General features: G+C 48.8%; 1 protein-coding gene across 1 annotated transcript in view; it reads left to right on the top strand.

Annotated features, from left to right (window-relative positions):
* The window catches only part of MDGA2 (MAM domain containing glycosylphosphatidylinositol anchor 2), a 407,262-nt gene that overhangs the window by 285,663 nt on the left and 97,882 nt on the right, over window positions 1-23,717 (top strand). Inside the window, exon 10 of the mRNA XM_015418765.1 lies at window positions 19,279-19,427. Within this exon, the coding sequence (XP_015274251.1) occupies window positions 19,279-19,427 (149 nt within the window). The remainder of the gene's footprint in view (window positions 1-19,278; window positions 19,428-23,717) is intronic.

The following is a 23,717-nucleotide window of genomic DNA, read 5'->3' as shown; positions in this document are numbered from 1 at the left end:
CCTCCTCCTCCTCCTCCTCCTCCTCCTCTTCTTCTTCTTCTTCTTCTTCTTCTTCTTCTTCTTCTTCTTCTTCTTCTTCTTCTTCCCCTTCTTCTTCCCCTTCTTCTTCCCCTTCTTCCCCTGCATTACCTTTATTTGCCTTCAGCAGGTAGACAAATTTCATTGGGAACTTCACTATTTTTTTTAGAAAGAAAAGAGGCTGATGGGGGAGGAGGGTGTGTTGATGGCACAGACGATCAGGCATCAAAGAAGACCTTTTTTCTGGGAGTCCCAGAGGCCCTGAAGCTGCTGTTCCCAGGACTTCTGGAGAAGTGTTGACAGGAACTAAAGCATCCTCAGGCGCCCTTTGGGAATTAAATCAAGATGGGTAGCTCTGTTAGTCTGCCTGCAGTATCAGAAAAGAGCACCTAGCTGCTGCCGGAATCTTGCTCTTTCCTGCTGCCCTTTGGGAATTGTAGGGAATTCCAAAAGTTCAAGAGGTTTCTAAACCGTGAACGTTACTGAAGCAGCAATAAATCTGACCACCTGTTAGCACTGAGCTCAGAAGATCGCAGAACCTTTGGCCATATTTTGATCATCGTTAACAAGCAGGGAGTGATAGTTTTATGATTTCATGAATACCGTTTGGTGTCGTTGTTAGATGCGTGGACTCTAATCTGGGAGAAACAGGTTTGATTCCCCACTCCTCTACTCGCAACTGCTGGATGACCTTGGACAAGCCGTAGTTCTGATAAGAGCTGTTCTTGAAAAAAAGCAGTTTCTGTCAAGAGCTCTCTCAGCCCCACCTACCTCCCAGGGTGTCTGTTGTGGGGAGGGGAAGGGAAAGGAGGTTGTAAGCCACTCTGAGACACCTTTGGGTAGTGAAAGGCAGGGTATAAATCCAATCTCTTCTTCTTCTTCTACAATGATTTTTTGCTGGGGAAGCGAACGATTAATATGGTTAAGCTTGTTATGAAATATTTTTTAAAAATATATATATTTTTTAAACCCCTAGAGAGTATGCCAGTGGAATTTTATAAAATGTTTAAAGGTCAGTTATTAAACTGACCTTTAAACTTAGAATGGATAAAAGGAAGTATTTCTTCACCCAAAGAGTGATGAACACATGGTATTCACTGCCACAGGAGGTGGCGGCGGCTACAAGCATGGGCGGCTTCAAGAGGGAATTGGATCAACATCTGGAGCAGAGGTCCATCAGTGGCTCTTAGCCACAAGGTATAGATAGGAACTCTCGGTCTGGGACCAGGGATGCTCTGTCTTCTTGGTGCTGGGGGGGGCAACAGTGGGAGGGCTTCTAGTGTCCTGGCCCCACTGGTGGACCTCCTGATGGCACCTGGTATTTTTGGCCACTGTGTGACACAGAGTGTTGGACTGGATGGGCCACTGGCCTGATCCAACATGGGCTTCTCTTATGTTCTTAAGAGCAGAGGTCCATCAGTGGCTCTTAGCCACAAGGTATAGATAGGAACTCTCGGTCTGGGACCAGGGATGCTCTGTCTTCTTGGTGCTGGGGGGGGCAACAGTGGGAGGGCTTCTAGTGTCCTGGCCCCACTGGTGGACCTCCTGATGGCACCTGGTATTTTTGGCCACTGTGTGACACAGAGTGTTGGACTGGATGGGCCACTGGCCTGATCCAACATTGGCTTCTCTAATGTTCTTATGTTCTTAAACGTCTTACTACTGTTTTGATCAAATAATCAAGACTCCCCACATCAGAGAAGAATGTATAAAAATGTAGTAATCTAAAAACTAAACACATGTCCTGCATAACATCCATAATATCTCTCCCCAAACCCTTGTTGAATGAAAGCACACAAATATTTATAGTACTTATTGCTTATTGTTCATTGAATAACACGTACACTTGGCTCAATCTGTTTTTATATCAAACATAAATACAATAGATACCATTAGAAGAAACATTTACATTAGAAGAACCATTTACAGTTACAGTTCCTGGATGTGGAGAAAGCGTTTGATCATTTGAATTGGCAGTTTCTAAAGGAAACATTAATTAGGGTAGAATTCAGTCCTGTGTTTGATTAGACCAATGAATTCTCCTCATCCACAGACTGGGATTGCTGTAGCAGCTAGTGGAGAATTGTCTGTTCAAGTATTTTGTAATGAGGGTTAATACAGTTGTCACGGCTCAGGTGGGGTGTCACCTGACGCTGCCACCACTCTGGCTCCAGGCTCCCTTCAGAAGGCCCAAAGCACCCTCCCAAGACCTTCTGACATCCCATTTGGCAGAATAATAGGCGTGAGGACCAGGCAGAGTGAACAATGAAAATAGTTTATTGTATAGGAGGTCAAACAACAAGGTGCAGAAATATAAGAGTAAGTGGTGTCCCTAGCTCACTATTCCAAGTGACACTAGACTACTCACCCTTCTCTCAGGATGAGGGTCTCTCCCCTGCAGCAGCCTTCCTTCTGGCTCTGCCCTCTGGGAAAAAGAACAGCTTTTCCTGCTGCACCAGATCTTTTATTCCAAGCCCTCCTCTTTTCCTATTGGTCAATTTTGGCTCCAAAACCTCTCAGAAGCTTCTGGGAGTTGTAGGCCCAGCCTCACCTACTGCTAGCCAGGCTCCCTGGGCCTAGTAGGCCTCGGGTGGCACAGTGTTTGTCTCTGTCCCATATTTTGTTTGCTCTTTCTGTAGAGCCCTGTGCACAATCCCACAGAATGTGACCACGTTCAGACATCACAGTAATCTGGAGTTAATAAAACGATGGTTCGCTTGAACTCTGCTCTAGTGTGATGTCTGAATGCAAGCTGCTCAGCAAACCATGGTGTTAAACTGGGGCTCTAAGCCGGGGCTTCTTGCCACTTAGATTAAGGGTGGTCTTTCATGGCGTACGAATAAAATAGTCCCAGTTTATCCAGCAGAACTGCCCCTCTTCACCTCCTGCATGCCGAGAGGGGAGCACAAAGCCACAAAAGTGAGTAATCAGGGCTATTTTTGGGCAGGAACACACAGGAACGGAGTTCCCGCTGGCTCCTGAGTTGGCCACGCCCAGCAGAAACTCATTATAATAATAGGCCACACCCAATATCAGGAACTCATTAGGATTGGCTACATTCGGGGTGTGTGGCCTAACATGCAAAGGAGTTCCTGCTACAAAAAAAGGCCCTGGGTTTTGACAAGAAACAAGGTAAACAGAATAAGAAGGGAAAGGTGGGTGTGGCTGGATGAGCACACTTCTGGTAACATGGGGGTGTGGCTTAATGTGCTAATGAGCTGTGCTGTCAGGGTGTAGCCTAATATGCTAATGAGTTTTGCTGTTGGGTGTGGCCTATTGTGCTAATGAGTTCCTGCTGGGCTTTTTCTACAAAAAGAGCCCTGCGAGTAATGATTCATTAAGTCGGAATGTGCTTCAGGTACTTTGGCCTCTCTCAAAGGAGATTTCAAATGCAGCAAAACTAACCAGAGAGTACCCAGGTGTGTGTGTAAAAAAATCATTGTGTTTCAGAGTACAGGATAAGAAGGAAGGGAAGGGACTGACAATTGGCAAGAGGGAAAGGGGAGCGTGAGTCCTGTGAAATATTTATTTTGTTTTGTGATTTAAAAGCCCAGCTTGGCTTCCACACCTCCCTTCCTCTCCCATTTATTGCCCTTAACCGATAGCAGCCAGGCGTCATCTGTAGTGACAGTTTGCTAGCAGACAAGCAACACAAGGGAGTCTGGGAAAGTATTTGGGGGTGGGGGGGTTCTGTTTGGAGGCAGGAGAGGAAACAGGCGTATGGATTAACTGGGTCTGACGAACAGACTCTTCTGTTGCGCTCCTCGGAGGAAAATGGGTTTAAAACAAATGATCGTTTATTATGACATCTGAGTGCAACCCATTGTTTGCATGGATTCGGGGATGAATAAGATCAGCTGACTGCAGATGGTGCCATTTTATTTACAAATGGGAGAGCCGCGACATTTCAAAAGATACGTAAGCAGTGTGAATGGCTCTCGGGATTTAATTAATCCTAAGCAAATTTCAGTTGCTAGGAGTGTGTTTATCGCACGCAGCTGAAAGGAGGCTCTGTCAAGTGTCTTGTCATATAAATGCTTTATTTCTCCTTTTTGAAGACACTGGGAGAAAACACTTCTCCCAAAGTGTCTCTGTTTATTTAACCGAAGTTCGTTGTTTCAGGAAAGTATTGGGATTGAACATCCTGCCAGATAGAAGGAAGTACTTCTTCACCCAAAGAGTCATTAACACGTGGAATTCATTGCTGCAGGAAGTCGTGATGGTGGCTACAAGCATGGACGGCTTCAAGAGGGGAATGGATAAGCATATGGAGCAGAGGTCCATCCGTGGCTGTTAGCCACAAGGGATAGATGGAAAACTCTGCATGAGGCAGTGATACTCTGTGTTCTTGGTGCTTGGGGGGCCAAAGTGGGAGGGCTTCTGGAGTTCTGGCCCCACTGGTGGACCTCCTGATGGCCCCTGGTGTTTTTGGCCACTGTGTGACACTGAGTGTTGGACTGGATGGGCCATTGGCCTGATCCAGCATTGGCTTCTCTTAAGTTCTTATATCTGGGGCAAGTGATGCTCTGTCTTCTTGGCGCTTAGGGGGGGCAACAGTGGGAGGGCTTCTAATATCCTGGCCCCACTGCTGGAACTCCTGATGGCCCCTGGGTTTTGGCCACTGTGTGACACTGAGTGTTGGACTGGATGGGCCATTGGCCTGATCCAATATTGGCTTCTCTTAAGTTCTTATGTCTGGGGCAAGTGATGCTCTGTCTTCTTGGCGCTTGGGGGACCACAGTGGGAGGGCTTCTGGAGTTCTAGCCTTCCTGGTGGGTCTCCTGATGGCCCCTGGGTTTTGGCCCCTGTGTGACACTGAGTGTTGGACTGGATGGGCCATTGGCCTGATCCAACATGGCGTCTCTTATGTTCTAATGAGGGGATTGGATAAACATGTGGAGCAGATGTCCACCATTAGCCAGAAGGTATAGATGGCCCCTGGGTTTTGGCCACTGTGTGACACAGAGTGTTGGAATGGATGGGCCATTGACCTGATCCAACATTGGCCCCTATTGTGTTCTTATGTCTGGGGCAAGGGATGCCCTGTATTCTTTGTGCTTGGGGGGGGCAACAGTGGGAGGGCTTCTGGGGTTCTGGCCCCGCTGGTGGACCTCCTGATGGCCCCTGGTGTTTTTGGCCACTGTGTGACACAGAGTGCTGGACTGGATGGGCCATTGACCTGATCCAACATTGGCCTCTATGTTCTTATGTCTGGGGCAAGGGATGCTCTGTATTCTTGGTGCTTGGGGGGGGGGGGCAACAGTGGGAGGGCTTCTGGAGTTCTGGCCCCACTGCTGGACCTCCTGATGGCCCCTGGGTTTTGGCCACTGCGTGACACAGACTGTTGGACTGGATGGGACAGTGGACTGATCCAACACGGCATCTTTTACGTTCTCTTATATTCATATGCCAGCGTTTGAACCCAGGCGAAATTCAGCACAGTGTGCTTGCTAAATTCCCAGCCACGTGATGGTGTCTTGGAGGAAAGGCGTGTGGCCGGGCAGCAGCTTAAAAGCTGGAAGGGCTCTGTCATCTCTCAGAAGCAGAAGGTCTGTGTCAGCTTCGGCCCCCCCCAAAAAAAAAGAAAAGAAAAGGCAGAGCTAGATCTGTTGAATGTGCTGCATTTGGCAGGAGGAAATGAGGTGCACGAAAACATGCCGAGAATTGCCTGCTCTTTGCCTGTGCGGCCAGCAGGGGTCAGGTTTGCTCAGCATTGCTCTTGGGTTTGCCGCAGTACTTAACTGTGGATTAGTTAGTGAAGGGAAAGCGAGATCCGAAGGAAGGGGAGCGACCAGCTGCTTCCTGTGAGCTCCGGGTCTTGAGAGATGCCCCTTGTACCTGTTCCAGCTGGTGACGGTATAAATATCTGGAGCAATGCAAGATCTGTGACTTGGAACAGAGGAAGGCCTGTGGTTTTTAATCAGTCCCTTCTTAAAGCGAGCCTGGCCCTTGGAAAAGTTGGGGCTAATTTAGATGGATGTGTTTCTTTTTACTGGTGCGCAGCCGAAAGGAGCAAGAGCAGCCTCCGCATCAGTTATAGGCACGTCGTGCAATATCAATATCTCTTGCACAAGGAAGAGCAGCTGGAGAATGCATAGAATCATAGAATCACAGAATGTTAGAGTTGGAAGGGACCTCGCAGGTCATCTAGTCCAACCCCCTGCACTCTGCAGGACCACAGCCAAAAGATAGCCCTTCATACCTACCACATACCCAGAAGATGGTCATCCAGCCTCCGCTTGAAAACGTCCAGTGAAGGAGCCTCCACCACCTCCTGAGGCAGACTGTTCCACTGCTCAACCACTCTTACAGTTACGAAGTTTCTCCTGATATTTAGCCGGTAACGACTCCCTTGTAATCAGGGGTCATTTCGTAGAAAAAGAACTGCAGGAGCTCATTAGCATAACTCATTGGCATACCTTATTTGCATATGCCACACCCCCAATATCACTGGAAGTGTGTCAAAACGCAACACCCACCGCTCAGGCTCCACTGGACTGTTTTGGATTGCGAGTTATGGGGGGGGGACTGCAGATCTGTTCTCACAGAGGAGGGAGAGCTTGTACCTAAATAAAACTTGGTCTTAAAGGTGCCACTGGACTGTTTTGGATTGCTAGCCATGGGGGGGGGATGCGCAGATCTGCCCTCACAGAGGAGGGAGAGCTTGTACCTGAAGGTGGGGCGGGGGGCTCTGCAACTTACCTGCCTGCTCCTTGCTCTGACTGAGGGCTGCTGGGAGCAGGGGGGTGGGGCTTGTTGCATGTGCCTGCCCCCTGGGCTCCTTACTGCCGGAGCTCTGCTCCTGTGTGCTCCCACAGGAACTGACCCCTGCTTGTAATTCCCAACCATTAGATCTAGTCTTGCAATCTGGAGCAAGAGAGAGCATAACATCTCTTCAGCTCAGCTGTAGCTGGTGCTAACTCGCTGGGTTAAAAAAAATTGCAGTTTTGTTTAGGATTTATCAGCCTAGGGAGAACAGAAATGAGCCAGAGGAGGAATAGCCCTGCATTTTGCCATGTCTTTAGAATTGCAGATGGAAGAAGCAAGGGAGAGGAGCGTCCTTCCTGAATTGCAGGCCACGTCTTTGTCTTTGGCTTTCCAGGAAAAGCTAGACAAAAATCTGATCCCCCCCCCACACACACCCGTACAACCTGTTTTTGCACTGCATGTCTTAGGAAGGCGCTTGGAGACTGCCATGCACTGTAGCTATTCCTCATCATTCCGTATTCCTCATCATTCCGTATTCCTCATCATTCCGTATTCCTCATCATTCCGTATTCCTCATCATTCCGTATTCCTCATCATTCCGTATGGCTGGCTGTTTCGTTTTCGTGCCAGGCTATTTTGCCCATTCAAAAACAGACTGGTCTGTTTTGTTTTGTTGCCGATTTGATCATTCCCTTGCGAGCGTGCTGTTTGTTTGGATGCAACATGCAGATTTGGAGAAAATGATAAATGTTTGCGGTACCCAGGGGTCGTTTCTTAGAAAAAGAGCTAGGGGGACTCATTAGCATAACTCATTAGCATATGCCACACCCCCTGACATCACTGGAAATGTGTCATAAGGCCACCAGAAAGGCCCTCCCTGGCCCCAGGCAGGCAGGGGTGGGGAGAGGCAGGGAGGAAGCAACTTACCCTCCCTCTTCTCCTGCCTCCTCCTGGCTGAATGAGGGCCGGAAGCGGGGCGGCCGCAAGCAGGGGGCGGGGCTTCGTCATGTGCCCCGCCCCCTCACACCTCACCCGGGGGAACTGCGATCCCCCCCCCGAAATGACCTCTGGCGGTACCCCCTACTTAGGGCTCCTGTCGTGGCCCAGGGTAGCCTGTTCTTGTCAGATATGGAAGCTAAGCAGTGTCGGCCCAGGTTAGTACTTGGATGGGAGAGCAGCAGGGAAGTCCAGAGTCGCTGTGCAGAGGCGGGCAAGGGCAAACCACCTCAGTTTGTTTCATACCTTGACCTGGATGGCCCAGGTTACCCCGATCTCATCAGATCATAAGAACATAAGAGAAGCCCATGTTGGATCAGGCCAGTGGCCCATCCAGTCCAACACTCTTGTGTCACACAGTGGCCAAAAATACCAGGTGCCATCAGGAGGTCCAGCAGTGGGGCCAGGACACTAGAAGCCCTCACACTGGTGAACCCCCCAAGCACCAAGAAGACAGAGCATCACTTGCCCCAGAGCCCCTATCTATACCTTGTGGCTAATAGCCCCTGATGGACCTCTGCTCCATATATTTATCTAATTCCCTTTTGAAGCCGTCCATGCGTGTAGCTGCCACCACCTCCTGTGGCAGTGAATTCCATGTGTTCATCACAGGAGCAAAGCATGATTGGCCCTGGTTAGTACTTGGATGTGAGACCACCAAGGAAGTCCAGGGTCCCTAGACAGAGTCAGGCCATGGCAAACCACATCTGGTTAAGTGTGTGGACTCTAATCTGGGAGAACCGGGTTTTATTCCCCACTCCTCCACTTGCACCTGCTGGATGACCTTGGGCAAGCCGTAGCTCTGACAAGAGCTGTCCTTGAAAAAGAGCCGTTTCTGTCAAGAGCTCTCTCAGCCCCGCCTACCTCACAGGCAATGCTCCCTCTAAGCTGTGGAGTCCTGTGAGCAAAAATCCTACTTTGTGAGCTGCTGGCATTAAAGTTGTGAGCGAGTAATTTGGCTACTGCATAAATTAGTTTGCTCTGGAGCCCTCCTTCCTGAGCTAAGACAGAAATGTGTGAGCCGGAGGCTAAAAACCTGTGAGCTCGCTCACACTAACTCAGCTTAGAGGGAACATTGTGGGTGTCTGTTGTGGGGAGGGGAAGGGAAAGGAGATTGTGAGCCACTCTGAGACTCCTTCGGGTAGTGAAGGGTGGGGTATAAATCCAATCTCTTCTTTTCTCTCTCTACATTAAAGTTTATTTATTTATTCATTCCTCTAATTTGTACCCCTCTCTCCCTGCCAAGGCAGGCTCAGAGCGGTTTACAGGCAATATGTTAAAACAGTGGAAACACCATATTTAAATAAAATCACAACAATACAGAATACACAACAATACAGAAAACATATAATAAACAATACAGAATGAAACGTATCATAAAGTCTGTTCGTCTTTAAGGTGCTACTGGGCTATTTGCTATTTTGCAGGCACAGACTAACACAGCTAAGTCCTCTGGATCATTTCTGACCAGTCTGTGTCAAAAAAAGGTTCTCTCCGCAGGTAGAAAACCGCTCAGCTCAGCTCTGGAGTATTTATGTCTCTCCCTCCTTCCCTTCAGAAAGGGCCCGTTCACAGGGAGAGACCCGCCCCCCCCTCCGCAAATGCTGTCTCTTCCCTGTACCATTTACTAAACGATAATGCGAGCTGCCGAGAGTTATTGCTCCGCCCTGAATTCTTCCCCAAATTGGTAATTACGAGAACAAGGCTCTGAGCTTTGACAGCTCTTATCCATCAGGAGAAGAGAATGGCTCCCGGCCATCTGCTAGAGCATCGGCCCAGTTCATCTCCTCCATCGCGGCCTGTCGCGAGCATGACGGCACAGGGCTCGGTCGGCCTTTATTGCAAACTCGTGGGGTGTTGAACACATCGGATATTTGTTCAACACTGGGGACGTGATTTCGTTTTAAGTGCCGTCTGCACCGAACAGGCTTGCGTGGCTTTATGTAAAAAGTATAGCCAGCGAGATGCGCCAGAAAGAGGGCTTTGTGAGAACATCAGCACCGATGCATCATAACATAGTTGCAAGAGATTCTCTGAAAGAACGCTCCTGTTATGATACATCGGTGGAAATTAATGAAATAGTTGATATGTACCTGTTGAAATAACAGACCAAGAGTCGCTGCTTTCATCCACATTCGGAAGAAGAATAGTCTCGAAACAGTAGAATATTCCGGAGATCATCGTCAATGTCACCATTTTCAACTGCCTTCGTGCATTCATAGATGCAGATTTTTGTCCACATTTTTGCATGAGAATATTGTGATTGTTATTTAAATATTTCCTAGTGCAGTTACTCCACAGTTTCCTCCTTATTTTCGGACTGTTCTGTGACCAATGCTCCCTCTAAGCCGTGGAGTCTTGTGAGCAAAAATTCTACTTTGTGAGCTACTGGCGTTAAAGTTGTGAGCGAGCAGTTTGGCCGCTGCGTAGATCAGTTTGCTCCGGAGCCACATCCTTCCTGAGCTAAGGCAAAAATGTGTGAGCTGGAGGCTCAAAACAACTGTGAGCTAGCTCACACCAACTCAGCTTAGAGGGAACACTGACTCTGTGACCATCACTTTTTGAGCCGCAGACCTCATCTCAGCCATGAATTGCCCACGTGGCCATCGACACAAGGCAAGTCTCAGTCCCCCCACCCCTCCCATCTGCAGTATGAGAACAATTAGGCTGCCTTGCTGTGCAGGGATGCTGCAAAGATTGAGCTAGTGCACACGGAGGCATATTGCACGCTCTTTGTCTTGCGTCATGTGCTGTCAGATCGCAACCCGCTTACGTCGACTCCAGCAAGGGGCCGTCAAGGCAAGTCGGGAGCAGAGGTGGCATGCCGTTGTCTTCCTCTGCAGAGTCTCTAGCTCACACTAACTCAGCGGTGGTGCAGGGAGTAAAACACCTGCTATAACATCTAGCGAACAGCCTGTAAGGCTGTTCGAGACCCACCACGGCCGGGGTGAGCTCCCGGCCCTAGTCCCAGCTCCCGCCCACCCAGCGGCTCGAAAGCATACTTGCAAGTAGACAAAGTGGGTACCTGCCCTAGGTGGCAGGGGGCACCCTCCTCCTTGTTGGAAGGCATGTAGCACGTGGCAACGGCAGTAACGGCGGCAACAGTGAACAGCAACAGCGGGACAGCCTGGCGACCCAGTGAGCATGCGGAACCTGGACAGAGGCAGAGCTACGAATGGCACAGTGACTTGCAGCGCAGCGCGGCGGAGCCAGTTCGGACAGAGCCGAGGCTGCGGCCAGCATGTGGCTGTGCTCTAGGGGGAAGCCGCTGGAAAGAAGCCGCTGAACTACCAGCTCCAAGGCGCCAGAGAAGAGAACGCCGAAACCACATTTATACCCGAAGCCTGCCGGAATACAACAACAACAAAGAGCCACTCTGCTATTTGGGTGCTGGTAGGTAGTCACCTCCCCTGTTAATGTGGCCCTAGACATGAAATATAATCATATGTAAACCACTCAGAGACCCTTGCAGAAAAGGGTTTGAGCGGTATATGAGCCGAAAGTTAAATAAATAAATAATAAATAAATAGAGGGAACAGTGTCGGGGGGGCACAGCTCTAGGAGCGTTGGTCTCTCCTCCGTGCAAACTGTGCCCACAGCAGCCTCGGTGTCTCTCGTTTCTGGTTCCGGGCAGGTAGGATCAAGCCAGGGGGTGGCGATCCTTGGCTCTTGGGGCACCAAAGAGTGTCGTCAGTCTAAAAAGCCCCGCCGTGTCAGTCCAGGCTTGTTTTGAGCGGCCACCTCCTTGGATGCTGCTTATTATCGCAGCGCTGAAGGGTGAGGCTGTCGGCAGGCGCGAAGGGCCGTGCTGTAACTCGCAGGCCGCCCACGAGGGGTCGATGGCCTGCAGAAACCTGCCTGGTGTCCTAATCGTAGACACCCACTGAACGTTCCGTCAAAGGGGACTTTGCCCCAATTATGAGCCTGAAGCCAACAGGCTTCTTGGGCCTCACCATCCTACCTGTCAGTAAGTTGGGCTGCCCTGATATTTGAGTTCCTTTCTCCAGCGCTGGCAACCTTGCCGAGTATTGATTCTCCCTGCTGACAGCATCGGCAGAGCCCTCCGAGCCGAGCAAGGCTCTGCAGAGGCACTGAACCCCCCATCAGTGCATGGAGCATTTTCCGGGGAAGACAAATTCAGCTCCAGGCAAACAGCTGACATATCCCAGGCCGGAATGAAATGTTGCTCCTGCAACAGCCAAAGAAAGCAAGTCCATGCCTTCCCTGTGGACTCCCTTGCAGCTGAACGAGGGACCCACCTCTGGGGAGAAGGACTAGCTGCTGGTGTTCACACCCTTGGGTGCCAGTGTGAATTCACCCGGAGGCCTGCAAAGAAGAAGAAGAGGAGGAGGAGGAGGAGGAGGAGGAGGAGATTGGATCTGATTGGATTCACTCAGAGTCCCAGAGCAGCTTACAAATTCTTTTCCCTTCCCCTCCCCACAACAGACACCCTGAGGTAGGTGGGGCTGAGAGAGCGCTGAGAGAACTGCTCTTGAGAGAACAGCTCTTGTCAGAAGTATGGCTTGCCCAAGGTCATCCAGCAGCTGCAAGTGGAGGAGTGGGGAATCAAACCCGGTTCTCGCAGATTAGAGTCCACGCACTTAACCAAGACACCAAACAGAAGAGGAGGAGGAGGAGCAGGTTGGATTTGTATCCCACACTTCACTCAGAGTCCCAGAGCGGCTTACAAACTCCTTTCCCTTCCCCTCCCCACAACAGACACCCTGAGGTAGGTGGGGCTGAGAGAGCGCTGAGAGAACTGCTCTTGAGAGAACAGCTCTTGTCAGAAGTATGTCTTGCCCAAGGTCATCCATCAGGTGCAAGTGGAGGAGTGGGGAATCAAGCCCGGTTCTCGCGGATTAGAGTCCACGCACTTAACCACTACACCAAACAGAAGAAGAAGAGGAGGAGGATGAGATTGGATCTGTACCCCACCCTTCACTCAGAGTCCCAGGGCAGCTTACAAACTCCTTTCCCTTCCCCTCCCCACAACAGACACCCTGTGAGGTAGGTGGGGCTGAGAGAGCTATTGACAGAAATTGCTCTTGAGAGAACAGCTCTTGTCAAAAGTATGGCTTGCCCAAGGTCATCCAGCAGCTGCAAGTGAAGGAGTGGGGAGTAGGGGTGTGCAAAAAAAAAAATTCAGCCCATTCGGATTCGGCCAAATTTGATGGATTAAAGTACCCTGGTCCTGCTCCTACATTTAAGAACATAAGAACATAAGAGACGCCAATGTTGGATCAGGCCAAAGGCCCATCCAGTCCAACACTCTGTGTCACACAGTGGCCAGAAATACCAGTGCCATCAGGAGGTCCAGCAGTGGGGCCAGGACATTAGAAGCCCTCCCACTGTTGACCCCCCCCAAGCACCAAGAAGACAGAGCATCACTTGCCCCAGAGCCCCTAGCTATACCTTGTGGCTAATAGCCACTGATGGACCTCTGCTCCATATGCTTATCTAATTCCCTTTTGAAGCCGTCCATGCTTGTAGCACCCACCACTTCCTGTGGCAGTGAATTCCATGTGTTAATCACTCTTTGGGTGAAGAAGTACTTCCTTTTATCCGTTCTAACCCGACCGCTCTGCAGTTTCATGGAGTGCCCACGAGTTCTTGTATTGTGAGAAAGGGAGAAAAGTACCTCTTTCTTTACCTGCTCTTTCCCATGCATAATCTTATAAACCTCGATCATGTCACCCCTCAGTCGTCTTTTCTCCAAGCTAAAGAGCCCTAAGCGCTTTAACCTTTCCTCATAGGGAAAGTGTTCCAACCCTTTTATCATTCGAGTTGCCCTTTTCTGCACTTTTTCCAAAGCTATAATATCCTTTTTAAGGTGTGGTGCCCAGAACTGCACACAGTATTCCAAATGAGGTCTCACCATTGATTTATATAGGGGCATTATTATATTGGCTGATCTGTTTTCAATACCCTTCCTAATAATCCCCAGCATAGCATTGGCCTTCTTTATTGCAGTCACACACTGTCTCGACATTTTCAGTGAGTTATCCACTACAACTCCAAGATCTCTCTCTTGATCAGTCTCTGCCAGTTCAGACCCCATCAATGTGTATTTATATTTAGGATTTTTGGCTCCAATGTGCATCACCTTGCACTTGGCCACATTGAACCCCATTTGCCATGTTGACGCCCACTCGCCCATCCTTGACAGATCCCTTTGGAGTGCCTCACAATCCTCACTGGTTTTCACCACCCTGAACAACTTCGTATCATCCGCAAATTTAGCCACTTCACTGCTTACTCCCATCTCCAAATCATTAATGAACAAGTTAAAAAGCAGTGGACCAAGTACTGATCCCTGCGGTACCCCACTGCTTACCACCCTCCACTGAGAAAATTGCCCATTTATACTCACTCTCTGTTTTCTATGAACTAGCCTGTTTTTGATCCATAAAAGGACTTGTCCTTCTATCCCATGATTTTTGAGCTTACTTAGGAGCCTTTGATGAAGAACTTTATCAAAAGCTTTCTGGAAGTCAAGGTAAATAATATCTATTGGATCCCCCTTGTCCACATGTTTGTTCACCCCCTCAAAGAACACTAACAGGTTAGTGAGACAAGATCTTCCCTTACAGAAACCGTGCTGAGTATGCCTCAATAGGTTTTGTTCATCTATGTGCCTACTAATTCTTTCCTTAGTAAGACTCCGCATGTCAGTTTCCTCAGTAGGAGCCGATTGGAGAGTCTTTTGGCCAGCCGAATGTCAATTTCAACCCCATTATATCCTATGGGCCATTGAAGTCAATGGTGAAAATATAGGGTATATTGGGGGGGCTGGAGGGGAGGGGGCTTGAGGGAGAGACTCCATACTCGCAAGGTAGCTGGTGGAGCCTCTCCCCAAGATACCAACCAGGTTTCAGGATCATTGGACTGGGGGGGTCCATTTCTACGGGCCCCCAAACAGGTTGCCCCATCCCCTCCATTGTTCTCTATGGTGGAAAACAAAGTTACTACCCCCTCCATAGTTTTCATGAGTCAAGAAGAGCTGAAGCCTGAGCCAGGCAGAACTGGGGAGGGGGCTGAGCGGCTCAATTGGCCCCAGAAGCCGCAGACCCCGGAGCTATCCAGCAGCTGCAGTGCCAGGGCCAGCTTAGCTCCTCCAGGGCCACCAGCCGCTAAGTCTGAGCAGCACCTGAACAGCTCGAAGGACTGCGGAGGGGGGGGCTGCCGGTGCTCTGTGAGTCCCCCTAACTCACCCAGGCAGGATGACAGAATGTGGGAGACACACAGAACCTCTTGCTCCCTGCTGCGAGCAGGAAAAACCAAGGGGGAGGGGGTGACACAGGTATCCATGTGGAAAATACAAAAAACAAACACTGTGACGTAAATGACCAGGACGTTTAGTAAAGATCACGTTGTGTAATGAGTCAGACTTTACAAAGCCCGTCATACTCTCAATACAACTTTACAAAAATCACAAGGAAAGTGCATCATACTCAATGAGCACCCGGATATAAACTCGTTTCATCCCAGTCATCCTCAGGAGTAATCCTATTGTGTAGCGAGGTCTCAGCCTCTTGATGCCGTTCAATGCCTCTTAGGAGCAAACCAGTGCTTAACGTCTTCTTTATTTTCTGCACTTTGTCCTAGAAAAAAAGCCGTGGTATTTTAAATGAAAAGAAACATGGAGCTGAATGGAATATTCTTATTAATTTATATTATTAATGTATAAATTCTTAGCTGTTTATTTATTTAATTTTTTAGGACTCCCTTCTGGTTCCATTTCGAGTGTTAGCATTAGGAGTGAGCCAGTCATGTCTCTTTAACTAGGTGCACAAGCAGCCACGGCGGCCCATGTGGAGCCTGGAGCTTTATTGTCACCTTATTATCATGCGCAATGCCGAGGAACAGTGTTCCCTCTAAGCTGAGTTAGTGTGAGCCAGCTCACAGTTTTTCAGCCTCCGGCTCACACATTTTTGTCTTTGCTCAAGAAGGAGGGCTCCAAAGCAAACTGATTGATGCAGGAGCCAAATCGCCCGCTCACAACTTTGATGCCTGGAGCTCACAAAGTAGAATTGTTGCTCCCGAGACTCCACGGCTTGGAGGGAGCATTGCCGAGGAACCTCAGGAGAGGCGGGAGGAGCGTCTCTCGCCGACTTTTCCGGGGCTCTTTGTTCAGGAGACTGGGGTTGGAAAGGGGCTTTGGGGCATAGGCGTAATCTTCATGGGGGCGGCGGGGCTTCAGCCTCCACCAGAATTTTCAGGAAGGTGCTCAGCCTCCCCCGGGAGCCACCCTTGCTCCTAGCAAAGCAATGCCTCTGGCCCAGCCCCAGCCTCCCCCCCCCGGGAAATTGGAAAGTCTACACCCTTGCTTTGGGGGACGGGGGGTGGCTGTGAGATCAGGGGCCATGCTGCGAAGCCCCTGAGGGCTGGGTTTGATTCCCTCACAGGCAAGCGGCATGTTGGTGATCTACAGGAGATATTTGGTATTTCTGCTCCTAAGGAAGCTGTGGCACAGAGGTTTTTGCTTCACCGTCCGAGGCCCCTCCTATCCAGGGGTGCTTTTGGATACTGTCCCCATGGAAAGAGGCCGCCCTGACTTGGATGGCCCAGGAAAGCCCGACCTAGTCAGATCTCGGAAGCTCAGCAGGGTCGGCCTCGGTTGGCACTTGGGTGGGAGACCTCCAGAGAGCACCAGGGCCACAGGAGGCAGAGGCAGGCTATCAAGCCACCTTTTTGAATGTCCTCCGTGCCCCAGTGGGAGTCACCACAGGTTGCCATGACGTCCGGGCACAGCGTGCGCACACACACACACACACAAATCCAAAAATACCAAAAAAGAAAAGGAAGAAGAAGAAGAAGAAGAGATTGGATTCATACCCCACCCTTCACTACCCGAAGGAGTCTCAGAGCGGCTTACAATCTCCTTTCCCTTCCCCTCCCCACAACAGACACCCTGTGAGGTAGAAGAAGAAGAAGAGATTGGATTTATACCCCGCCTTTCACTACCCGAAGGAGTCTCAGAGCGGCTTACAAACTCCTTTCCCTTCCCCTCCCCACAACAGACACCCTGTGAGGTGGGTGGGGCTGAGAGAGCTCTGACAGAAACTGACAGAAAGAAAGAAAGAGAGAGAGAGAGAGAGAGAGAGAGAGAGAGAAAGAAAGAAAGAAAGAAAGAAAGAAAGAAAGAAAGAAAGAAAGAAAGAAAGAAAGAAAGAAAGAAAGAAAGAAAGAGCTGGCTCAGCCTGTGTGAGTTGTGTTAATGAGGAGTCAAACATACATCCTCCTCTCCCTCTTCTTCTTCTTCTTCTTCTTATTATTATTATTATTATTACTACTAATACTACTACTACTACTACTACTACTACTACTACTACTACTACTACTACTACTACTACTACTACTACTACTACTACTACTACTACTACTACTACTACTACTACTACTACTACTACTACTACTACTACTACTACTACTACTACTACTACTACTACTACTACTACTACTACTACTACTACTACTACTACTACTACTACTACTACTACTACTACTACTACTACTACTACTACTACTACTACTACTACTACTACTACTACTACTACTACTACTACTACTACTACTACTACTACTACTACTACTACTACTACTACTACTACTACTACTACTACTACTACTACTACTACTACTACTACTACTACTACTACTACTACTACTACTACTACTACTACTACTACTACTACTACTACTACTACTACTACTACTACTACTACTACTACTACTACTACTACTACTACTACTACTACTACTACTACTACTACTACTACTACTACTACTACTACTACTACTACTACTACTACTACTACTACTACAACAAAAACGCAAGGGTAGACCATCAAAGCATTCACAAATTTCACAAGTTACCATTAGACAGTAGTCTATTGCAACACAATCACAGTAAAACAATTAATGGAAAAGAATTAGTGGCGTCTCCATTTGAGACATGAGCTGTGCCTAGATTATTGTGGAAATCAGGTTCCACTTTTCAGCCGTACAACTGAGGAAGAATGCTTTGAAACGTCTGGAATACCCAGGAAGGACGTTTTTTGGCTGCAGATTTATCTTTGGGACATCCTCTGCCTTCTTTGTGGACTTTGAGGTCTTTAGGACACTATTATACTGAAAGGATATAGAGGAGTCGCCTGTTGGATCCTTTCGTCACTATTGAGTTGTTAGACCACTTTTGTCTTCTATTCTTTGAATTGTTACTAGCGTTTTGGAATTGTGACCACTAATTCTGTTCTTTTTATTCTTTTACTGTGATTATGTTGCAGTAGACGATTGTCTAAGGGTAACTTGTGAAATTTGTGAGGGGTCTACCGTTGCATTTTACAACAGAGACAAGACACATGGAACAGCATACCTTGAAAACTTAAAAACCAAAATCTAAAATCACTGCTCAGGACTGCTGCTAAACCGAACTGAAGCAAAACTGAGAGCCAGTGTGGTTCAGTGGTTACGAGTGTTGGATGAGTATCTGGAAGACCCAGGTTCGAATCCCATGGAAACTGGCTGGGAGACCTAGGGCCAGTCACACTCCCTCAGCCTAACATGCATCACAGGATTGTTGTGAGGATAAAATGACAGAGAACAGTCTAAGCCCCCTTTGAGTCCCCGCTGGGGAGGCAGGCGAGATATAAATAAATGAAATTTAAAAATGAACAAATATCTACTAAACAATAAAATGTTGAGTCAGACTTGAGAACCAGTTGGTGCAGTGGTTAAGAGCATGGACTCTAATCTGGGAGAACCAGGTTTGATTCCCCACTCATCCTCCGCTTGCACCTGCTGGATGATCTTGGGCAAGCCATAGTTCTCTCAGAGTTGTTCTCTCAAGGACACGTCCAGAAAGAGCTCTCTCAGCCCCGCCTACCTCACAGTTTTTTAGCCTCCAGTTCACACATTTTTGTCTCCGCTCAGGAAGGAGGGCTCCAGAGCAAACTAATTTATGCAATAGCCAAACCGCTCGCTCACAACTGCCAGGAGCTCACAAAGCAGAATTTTTGCTCACAAGACTCTACAGTTTAGAGGGAATATTGCTCACAGAGGGTGTCTGTTGTGGGGAGGGGAAGGGAAAGGAGTTTTTAAGTCGCTCTGAGACTCCGAGTGAAGGGTGGGGTAGAAATCCAATCTCTTCTTCTTTTCTTCTACTTTCTTTCTTATTTAGCCACAAGGTATAGATAGGGGCTCTGGGGCAAGTGATGCTCTGTCTTCTTGGTGCTTGGGGGGCCCAACAGTGGGAGGGCTTCTGGAGTTCTGGCCCCACTGCTGGACCTCCTGCTGGCACCTGGTATTTCTGGCCACTGTGTGACACAGAGTGTTGGACTGGACGGACCACTGGCCTGATCCAACATTGGCTTCTCTTATGTTCTTATGTACTTCAGGTAGTACTTTTGGAAAATATGCAGTGGAGGCGTTCCATGGCAGGGCAGGAAGTGATTGGGGGGGGGGGATCAGCAGCCAGAAACTTTAAAAGGAGACATTTGTATTTGTTCCGACCTCCACTTGAATCCTGTTGTTTTGTTTTTTACCCCTTCCCCACAGGCAAAGCCTACGCCCCCGAATTCTACTACGACACCTACAACCCGCTGTGGCAGAACCGCGCCCGCATTTACACCTACAGTCTCGAGTGGACCCAGATGAACCCCGATGCCGTGGACCGCATCCTCACGTACCACCTGGGCATCCGACAGGTGAGGACTTTGTGTGCTTTGGCGGAAAAAGTACTTCCCCCCCCCCCAAAGCGATCTGGGTTTTTTGCTGGCTTTGAATCATGGCATGAGTGCGTGTGTCTGTGTGTAAATTGGAAATGTGCGCTTCGGTTGCATGGGAGACGGCCTGCGTGTCGGAGAGAGGTTTTCAGCTGTGTGCAAACCCGTGAAATACATTTGCACCTCTGGAGGACGCAGGGCAGCGGAGGGAGATTAAAGATGTTTTCGTTGTTCAGACTGGAGTGCTGCGGGAGACGGCAGGGTTTGCAGTTAAAGGTGTGAGAGAAGTGTGGCGGTTTTCTGGCTGTGGAGGATGCCGAGTTACTTGGTGTTGCCCAGGTTGAGAGGCTGTGGCCTTGAAGTAAATTGGGGGCTTCAACGACATACGTTATTAAATGAGGAAGCGGTGCCTTTCCCACGCCTCCCCAGATGGGCACAGAACTTCCCACATGAATGGAAACTTCTCCCCCAAGCCAAAAGCCTCTAATCCCGGCGTGTGTACCTGTCAGTGTCTTTGGTTGGTTTGGTTTTTAAATTGTCTCTCCTCTGTTGATGTTGGGCAGCCGGTCCGACGCCAGACCGGAAGATCTGGACCGGGCATTACAAGCCATGTGTTGGGTGTTACAAGTTAAAACACTTTCAGTATTTACTGGGTTAATGATATTTGTTAAATCACATGTTTGTTTGTAACCAATCTATTTAGACTACAGGAAGCCCGGGAACTTCGGAGCTAGTTTGTTGCTCTGATTGGAAACAAAGTGTCAAGTATTAGCATTTTATGGCTTCTCTTCCATCTTTGTGTTTTCTTTGTTCTAACTAGAGAAGGAGACGCCATTCTTCCAGTTTTACCTTCTAGCTGTAAGGATGTAGGCATTTAAGCTCTTTGTTATTTTATATCCTGTGTACCTTTTTCCCATGCTAGGTTATAGTAAACTTTTATATTCTTTTAAAACACACCATGGACTCAGTCTCTTTAATACTCTGCTGATTTACTTTAAATAAGAATCCCAACACCATGGCTGGTTGCCTTAGGCTGAGCCGTCTGAAACTGAATCCGATGAAGACGGAGGTCCCGGGCCTGAGTCAGGGCAGTCCAGGGGTAGGGACCCCACTCCCGACCTTCGATGGGGCGCCGTTGGTGCCAGCGCCGGAGGTTAGGAGCTTGGGAGTACTCTTGGATGCCTCCTTAACAATGGAGGCCCAGGTGGCAGCCACTGCCAGGTCGGCCTTTTACCATCTTCGGCTGATTAGGCAGTTGGTTCCCTTCCACGACCACGCCGACCTAGCAACAGTGATCCATGTGATGGTCACCTCGAGACTAGACTACTGTAATGCTCTCTACATGGGGCTGCCCTTGTCGCAAATTTGGAAGCTCCAGCTAGTGCAGACCATCGCGGCCAAGCTCCTGATGGGTCTCCCCAGGTGGAGCACATCCTGCCTGTGCTAAGGACACTGCACAAGCTGCCAATAGCATACCGAATTCGCTCCAAGGTGCTGGTTCTTACCTTTTGTCAGCAAGCTGCCAATGTTATTTACTGTATGCGCCGTATGCCTATAACCCCCCCTCCCTTATAGACGGCCTCTCATGCGCATATCTACCCAGGCTGTCATGCGCTCATCTTTCAGTGTATATGCATTCCTTTCTATGAACGCTAGTCTTGCTTTGAAGTAATGCTATCTGACCAACGCCACAGGTGGGGAATAGCGGGCTGCTTTGCTTAGTCTTTAATGAGCAGTAGTGTGGGAATAGTTTAATTGTTTATATTTCCGGGAATGTTAGTTCTCAGGGTTTAGGCGCGAGCATGGCAATCCAGCCGCACACGCGGGAACCTTATCTATTGGATACTGGAATTATGAACTTGCTTTATTATACCTCGCACAGCCCATTTCGTTATTCTGAACAGTGATTATGTTCGAGTGCTTCATGGCTTCAATAAAGTAAAACCTTTCTACAAGAGTGTACTTCATTGCCTGCTGTGAGGGTCCTGACACCTTTAAAGCCCTATATGGCCAGGATCCAGCATACTTGAGGGACCACCTTTCCCCATATATACCCCAGAGAGCACTATGGTCGGGGTCTCAAAACTGATTGATCCTCCCGGGCCCCAAGGATGCCAGGCTCGCTGCCACCAGGACCAGGGCCTTCTCAGTGGCGGCTACATACTGGTAGAATGAACTCCCAGAGGAGATCAGGGCCCCACGGGACCTTTTACAGTTCTGCAGGGCCTGCAAGACGGAGCTCTTCCACCAGGCTTTCAGCTAAGGAGCCGCCACCATTACAGAGCCCTGGCCACTACGGAGTCCTGGCCCCTTGGGTCTGACATCTAGCCTACACTGCCCGTATATATCAAAAAGATCACGAGCGGATGGATTCCTAGATCTTTGGGCACGTTGTTGAAATAAAGGTAAAGGTAACAGTTGCCTTGCTCGAAAGCCAGTCAAATCCAACTCTAGGGTTGCGGTGCTCATCTCCATTTCAAAGCCAAAGAGCCAGCGCTGTCCAAAGACGTTTCCATGGTCATGTGGCCGGCATGACTAAACACCAAGGCTCACAGAACGCTGTTACCTTCCCACCGAAGCGGTACCTCTTTACCTACTTGCAATTTCTTGCTTTGGAACTGCTAGGTTGGCAGGAGCTGGAACTAGAGACGGGAGCTCACTCCATCATGCGGCACACTCGGGTCTCGAACTGCTGAACTACTGACCTTCCACAGCCTGCAGTTCAGCGTCTTAACCACTTGAGCCACCGCAGCTATAGTTGTTGAAATACACCATCGTAAATACTTAATTGACCATCACCAGCACTTTATGAACTTGACTGTATAACTTGAATTGTTTTAAATGTTTTTATGTGGATTTTAATTGTTATTTATGTGTCAACCTATGTTTTGACTGATGTGAGCCGCCCTGAGCCTGCATTGCGCCTTCTCTGTGGTGGCCCCTACCTGAGGGCAGGAAGGTTCCCCCTCCCCTGGGCTCTCTGCAAAATTTGCAAAGCTGAATTATCCGAGAGGGCTTTTCTGCGCCAGCAACGGGGTTGGGCTGTACCCAATGAGTTACAAAGTTACTTGGAGAAAGTGTTAGGGACTGTTAGGGCTCTACATCTGACAATAGCACTACAGATAAGGTTAGGATTTCAACAGTCAAGCCACATGCAAAAGAACCTCCTCAGGAAACAGGAAACCTCCTCAGGAAACAATCCATACACAAAAGAACCTCCTCAGGAAAGCTCCTCCATTAGCATGTTTCACAGCCTGGGGAACTCCTACAAGATAATGACTCAGCCCTACCCCACCTTCCTGAGTAGATATAAATTACCTGCTACCATTTTTCTTCTCACCTCGACACAGAGAGTCCTCCATCTTTCTGTGTTACACCTCTGAGGATGCCAGTCACAGCTACTGGCGAAACGTCAGGTCCTACAATGCCAAGACAACCCAGAAAATCTACAACAGCTAAAGTTAGGGACTGTGATCTATATACTTCTGTGGATAATTTGCCGTGATTTGGATCCTGCTATGGAATTTTTGCATCATTTAATGTCTCATGTTAATACTTAATGCAGGGGTGTTGAACGCATTTGTTATGAGGGCCGGATCTGACATAAATGAGACCTTGTTGGGCCGGGCCAAGTGTGTCATAAAATGTAATGCCAGGTAGCGGAGATGTAAACTTTATAAAGGACACAAACACAAAGGGGTTGCTTTTTTATATACTTAAAATAGAAACATACTTAAAACATCAGCACTCTTGCAATATTTTGTTTATTTAACAGTGTCTGCTCTGGATTACTGCATCGAAATGTCTGTGCTGTTGCAATCTTGAGTATGCTGTTCAGGTGTGTGTATCTGTAAGCTGCAAATCTATGATGACGCAGCAGCAGCAGAACTGGAAGAAGAAGCAAAAGACAGCCAGTTCCACTGCGGGCCTGATAGAAGCCACAGGAAGTGGTGGCAGCTACAAGCATGGACGGCTTCAAAAGGGAATTAGATAAGCATATGGAGCAGAGGTCCATCAGTGGCTATTAGCCACAAGGTATAGATAGGGGCTCTGGGGCAAGGGATGCTCTGTCTTCTTGGTGCTTGGGGGCGGCAACAGTGGGAGGGCTTCTAATGTCCTGGCCCCACTGGTGGACCTCCTGATGGCACCTGGTATTTCTGGCCACTGTGTGACACAGAGTGTTGGACTGGATGGGCCTTTGGCCTGATCCAACATTGGTGTCTCTTATGTTCTTATGTTCTTAAGCCGCCCGGGGGGGGGCCCTAATCCGGC

Source organism: Gekko japonicus, unplaced genomic scaffold, assembly GCF_001447785.1.
Source record: "Gekko japonicus isolate JY-2015 unplaced genomic scaffold, Gekko_japonicus_V1.1 scaffold929, whole genome shotgun sequence".
In the NCBI taxonomy this organism is placed as follows: Eukaryota; Metazoa; Chordata; class Lepidosauria; order Squamata; family Gekkonidae; genus Gekko; species Gekko japonicus.
Note: the sequence above shows the minus strand (reverse complement) of the source record. Positions and strands in the feature narration are given on the sequence as shown.